Source organism: Coffea arabica, chromosome 3c, assembly GCF_036785885.1.
Source record: "Coffea arabica cultivar ET-39 chromosome 3c, Coffea Arabica ET-39 HiFi, whole genome shotgun sequence".
NCBI lineage: Eukaryota > Viridiplantae > Streptophyta > Magnoliopsida > Gentianales > Rubiaceae > Coffea > Coffea arabica.
The window spans coordinates 11,600,384-11,606,571 of NC_092314.1; the positions used below are offsets into that span (position 1 = coordinate 11,600,384).

Here is a 6,188-nt window from a genome sequence, read left to right on the forward strand (position 1 = left end):
TTGGACTGCTGAGCTAGTTATGCTTCTCAGGGGCTCGATTTCGACCCATTTGGTAAATTAGTCCACCGCAACTACCACATAAGCATAGTTGCTGAAGGCTCTGGGAAATGGATCAATTATATCGGTGCCCCATTGTTCCAATAGCCAAGGCGAGGTGATAGAGATCATAAGGTTAATTGGCTGATGGTGCTCAGGGGCGTGATGTTGACAGGAAGGGCAGCTAAGGACCAGGAGTTAGGCATCTCGCCGAATGGTTGGTCAGAAGTACCCAAGCAATAGGGCCTTCTTGACCAGCATCCTATAGCTGACGTGGGCACCACAAAGTCCTTCATGTATGTCTTGGAGGATTCTTTCCCCTTCATCTGGTATGATACACTGCAACCATGGACCGAGGTAAGACCTCTTGTACAAGAGGTTTTACCGAAAAACATACCAGACTGCTTTGCGCTGAAGTTCTCTTGTTTCTGCTCGATCCTCCGGAAGCTCTCCTTGGCCGAGGAGCCGAATCAATAGGCCCATTCAGGTGTCCTCTGGATAAACGAGGCACACGATTTCTTCTAAATAGCCAGGCTCGGCCAAGACCTCAACGAGGACCGTTTTAGTCAGGTCAGAGAAAGAAGTGAAAGCGAGTCGGGATAGAGCATCAATCCGCTTATTCTGCAATTGAGGTACCCTTTGGATTTCGAAAGAATCGAAATGTGCAGTTAATTGGTGGATTTTGGAGAGGTAACGTTGCATGACCTCTTCTCTGACCTCGTACTCGCCAAGTATCTGGCACACAACGAGTTGGAAATCACTGTTGACCAAGATGTGTCGAGCACCAAACCTACGAGCTAGTTGCAGGTTGGCGATGACTGCTTCATACTCGACTTCATTATTGGAGGCTGTAAAAGCAAACCGTAAGGCATACGAGTACACCTCCTCTTATGGGTCTTTGAGGAGCAAACCCGCCCCACTACTCTCACTGTTAGACGAGCCGTCCACATACAGGATCCACCGCTGGGGTTCGGCATAAGTTGAGGTGGTCTCTTTCACCCCGCTGAAAGTGAGATCGGCTAGGAAGTCCGCAAGGGCCTGAGTTTTGATGGCCGTCCGAGACTCATAGGACAAATCGTATTCTCCCAATTCGATGATCCATTTAGTAAGATGACCAGCAGTTTCAGGGCACAATAACACCTGTCTGAGAGGCTGGTCTGTCCTTAAGAAGATGGGGTGAGCTAAAAAGTAAGATTTCAACCTGCGAGCTGCATGAATCAAGGCTAGCACGAACTTTTCTGCTTGGGCATATCTGGTCTCGGGCCTTCGAAGGACCCAGCTAACATAATAAATCAGTATCTGAACACCTTCTTCTCGTATCAACATGGCACTTACCGCCTCATCTGCGGCGGACAGGTACAAGTATAGCCTGCCCCCAGGCCGAGGTGAAGTGAGTGTTGAGAAGTGGTGGAGATACTCCTTCATTTGATTGATGGACTGTTAGTACTCTTCTGTCCAGAAAAACTTATCTGTCTTTTTCAACACCTTGAAGAATGGCAGCGCCCTAGAGGCGGACTGCGACAAGAACCGGTTCAGAGTGTCTAATTGCCCTGTTAGTCTTTGCACATCTCGGGCGCATCGAGGTGAAGGCATTTTCTGAATCGCCTTGACCTTGTCAGGATTTACCTCTATGCCCCGCCGTGAGACGAGGTATCCCAAGAATTTTTTCGAAATGACCCCGAAAACATATTTCTTGGGATTCAACATCATCTGTGTATCATGGAGGACTCCGAGGACCTCTTTCAGGTCAGATAGGAAAGTTGAGATCTTTTTGCTTTTGAGGAGGATGTCGTCTACGTATGTTTCGACATTTTGGCCTATCTGAGATTTAAAAGCACGGTTGACAAAGCGCTGATATGTGGCCCCGGCGTTCTTCAACTCAAAAGGCATGGTGGTATAGCAATACGCACATTGATCTGTGTAGAAGACCGTTTTCTCCTGATTCTTCTCGCTCATCCCGATTTGATGATATCCTTAGAAGGTATCAAGGAAACAGAAGACTTCGTAACCCATTACCGAGTCTACCAAAGTGTCGACTCTAGGCAATGGGTAGTAGTTTTTAGGACAATCCTTGTTCAGGTCGGTGAAATCGACGCACATTCTCCAGACCCCCCGTCCTTTTTGACCATGACTGGATTGAATAATCAGGTCAGGTACTGCACCTCCCTGATCATCTTCGCAGGCAAGAGTTTATCCACCTCTTCACCTACTGCTTTGCTGCGCTCTGGGCCGAAGTGCCTTTTCTTTTGTTCGACAGAGCGTGCTTGAGGATTGATATTCAACTCGTATACCATGAAGTGATGCGGCACACCTTGGATCTCATCAGTAGCCCAAACAAAAATATCTCGATGCTCCTTGAGGAGGTCCACCATTTGTCTCCTAAGTGAGTCGGGCAAATGAATGTCGACGCGAACCGTCTGATCAGGATTTGAGAGGTCTAGGGGTATATCCTCCACTTTATCTCTGGTTTCTACCCTTTTCGGCTTCTCGATTTGCTGGAGATCAATACAATCAATTGAAAGGATATTGTATCTTCTCTCGGATCTCATATTAGAGGTTGAGGAGGTAGCGGCTTGTAGAGTGATGAGGTAACACTCTCGCGCCGCACAGACATACTACTCACCTCGGCAATGCCTGCCGGGATTGAAAATTTGAAACTTAAATGATACGTGGAGTATACTGCACGAAAAACATTAAGCGTGGGTCGGCCCATGATTAGGTTGTATGGAGAGCCGGCTTTGACCATAACAAAGTTGACGAGAATGGTACGACAGCAGGGGTGATGTCCCACAGTCACCTTTAATGTAACCATCCCTTCAGGGTGCACTACATGTTCCTCGAACCCTACCAGGAGAGTTCTCACGGGGATGAGCTGCTCCTTGATCAGTTTCAGGCTCTAAAAAATCTGAAAATACATGACGTCAACCGAATTTCCTGGGTCGACATACACCTTCTTGACTATGTAGTTGTTGGTGAGCACCTCAATTACCAGAGTTTCATGGCTGTTAGAAGCAACGGGGACGGGGACATTAGGGCCATAAGATATCACCTCGAATAAGTTAGAGCTCGGCTCGGCCTGGTCAAGGTTAGCCTGTCTGTAAGTCCTCTTCCGGAAGTTTTGACTGTCTCCTCCCGTCGGACCTCTGGCAATGGTGTTGCCCAATAATGTTGGGCTCATAACCTAATCCATGACCCGAGAACCCATTTCGGGGAGACCTTCTCGCTTCCCTAAGATTCTTAAGGGGTCGGCAGTTACTCATCGACCCACACCGGTCATCTCGCCGTTGGTCACCTTGACTTTTACGACGAGGGTCGCTCCTTTGGTGCCCTCCGTCTCGACGGATGAACTGCTTCAAGTGACCCTGCTTGATGAGGTATTCTATCTCTCATTTGAGATCATTGCAATCTTCCATCTCGTGCCCGATGTCCCAGCGGTACAGACAGTAGAGGTTGAAGTTCTTCTTCTCCCTGTTTCCGTATATCTTCGGACGGGCACGTCCGAGGTTGTTCTGCTCCATCACGAAGAGTACTCCGGGATCGGCTGGTATTTAAAAGAGTTAGCTCAGAATCGGGGATAGGTGCCTTCCCCTTGACTATCCTATCAAACACACTTCGGTGATCCCGACTGGGACTTTGGAAGTCGCCAACAGTACCAACCTCATTTCGGTTGGTTTCCTTCTTCTTTTGAAAATCAGTTCTCAATCGAGATGCTTGGACCTCTTTTTTCATGCAGTTGAGGTTCTCGGCCTGTATGCCTTTTTCGACCTTCAACCAGAGCTCCTGGAACGTGTGAGGATACTTGTGTATTCCGGTATTGAACACCCCGGCAACAAACCCGTGGGTAAAGGCAGCGATTGTTACTTATTCATTGAAATCAGGTATCTGCACGCTCTCCTCGTGAAACCTTTGTACGTAAGACCAAACTGACTCTCCCGAATTTTGCTGAATATTCAACAAATACGCCGAGATCCTAGTCGTAGGTCTGGAGGATATGAATCGGTGGAGAAATCTCTCCACTAGTTCTCTCAGAGTGGATATGCTCCTAGATTCTAATTCTCAGAACCATTTTCGAGTAATCTCCTGGAGGAATACCGGAAAAGCCCAACAGATAACTGGGTCAGGAATGCAATATAGTCGGAAAGTCGAGATAAAGGCATGAATATGGTTTTCAGAATCACCTCGGCCATCATAAGGAGGTATTATGGGGAGGTTGAAGTTCGGAGGGAGCCTTTCCTCATTAATCTCGTCTGTGAAAGGCGGGACCCTCATATAATACACACCTAATCTCCCCGGAGCCGAGGTTTTTCCTTAGGTTATCGCCCTAATAGCCCCCGTGAGAAGGCCTTGGAAAGGGAGGCTATTTTAGAAGTAGCCTTGGACAAATCTCGCTTTGAGGTGCTCCTTTCCAGACGTCTTCCATCAGATTCTTCGTTCGACGGGAGTTCGGGAGACTCATCTGATTTCCTCTTAGAGGTCTCGACTTTTTGTTTGCCTTGCCCCTTGAAATATCTCCCCAATTCCTCAAAGATATTTGGATTTTCTGCTACAAACTCGGCCATTTTGGTCATGGCTTTTTCGTTTGCTGGTTGAGCTCCTTGGGATCCTTGTCCCTTAGACATGTTTTCTTCTTGGACCGGAACACTCGACTTAGCCCCAATGGTGACAATCTTCCTGCTCCTAGAACGCGTATGTTTCATTCTTGGATGATGTCGAGATTCCCACAGACGGTGCCAATTAAAGAGGTAACTTTTGACCCGACGAGCTACTCCAGATATCGAGAGCGTCGTCGGATTGGTGGAATACCTAATCAAGGATCACCTGCTTGAATTGTCAGAGGCGGGACTGAGTCCCCCGGTCTTCCTCCGAAAATTAAGTTAGTTCAGTGATATACTAATATGGGAGTAGTTTTAGAGAGATAGAGAGTAGACTTTTTCCTTTACCCAAGATTCATCCCCTTTCTCAGTGGGATGTTCGGCTATTTATAGGGAACAGTTTGGAGGTACAGACGGTAGGGTCCAGGTCCCTGGAAGACTGATAAAGACAGCATATCACCTTGATGGGACCAATCTGTATAGAGAGCAGGGTGTCAGAACAATGCGTAGTGACAGGGGTCATATCCGATTGTGTGGTGGTCAGACCCTTAAACCATACCTCGGATAGTGTGGGTCACAGTACTGGATCGAGGTGATAGCAAGGCGATGAAGTCACCTCGGTCATCAGGATGTTAGCCGAGGTAGTTACGACGGGGGGATGATCATTTCGAACTAGGGTACCCTACGATTTCCCCCAGGCGAAATGGCCATCCTCACGTTCATAAGCTGATTTTGCGAGATTCAACGGTCCATTCAAAGCTATTTATTATTCTTGTGCGTCCGACTTTGTAAATTAAATTAATTATCTCGCATCAAAAGTCACTTAAGAAGGCCACCCGATGCCAAGTCTGTACGAAGTGGGTATATTTATTTTCTCGAGATTGGGTCTGTGACGGCCCCACTTTCCCCTAAGGTGAACCAAAGGGTTCGGTGGACCGCCTGCCCAATTCTCGCCAGGACTCACTCACGCACTCACTCATAACTCAAGCAAAATCACGTGCATCCATAGAAAATGAATAACATATTCACTTCAACTTAATATATACATTGATACTCAAATCCAGATACAAAATTTCTACACACAAAAAAAAAACTTCAAAGTGTTTACATTTCGAGTACATTCAACCCTAGTTGGGTACTAGCGGGTGTACAAAGCAAAACTCAAAACAACTAGACTCCGCTAGTCTGTACATGTCTCATGCCTCGCTCGTACCCCCTGTAAAAAAAACAAATGGCATGGAATGAGCTAAAAGTCCAGTGAGGTTCCAAATAACAAATTGAACATTTTAAAAGTACGAATATCAACGTAGCAAATCAATGGGCATCAAAAGTTCATAAGAGTGAACAATAACACTTCAAGTAGTAAATTTCAAAGTGAGCGAGTGTAAAAGTTTTCCAGAAGAATCAATAATCCAATAAGCAATAATCATTTCAAAACATAGGGATACGATGGCTCTCAGGAGCCAAATTCCCAGTGCATCACCAGAGCTTGATCAAGGAATAGTTGACACTCCGTCAACCTTCAAGTAAGTAACCAATCCAGTAGAGTACCACTTACAC

The 6,188-nt window shown here is 46.7% G+C and overlaps 1 protein-coding gene across 1 annotated transcript; it reads right to left on the reverse strand.

Annotated features, from left to right (window-relative positions):
• Positions 1 to 519: 519 nt before the first annotated feature.
• Positions 520 to 1,461, reverse strand: LOC140037808 (uncharacterized). Its single transcript, XM_072082941.1, has 2 exons — positions 966 to 1,461; positions 520 to 884 (listed from the first exon to the last, which is right to left on the reverse strand). The coding sequence occupies exons 1-2, from the start codon at positions 1,459 to 1,461 to the stop codon at positions 520 to 522; spliced, it is 861 nt and encodes a 286-aa protein (XP_071939042.1).
• Positions 1,462 to 6,188: the final 4,727 nt, after the last annotated feature.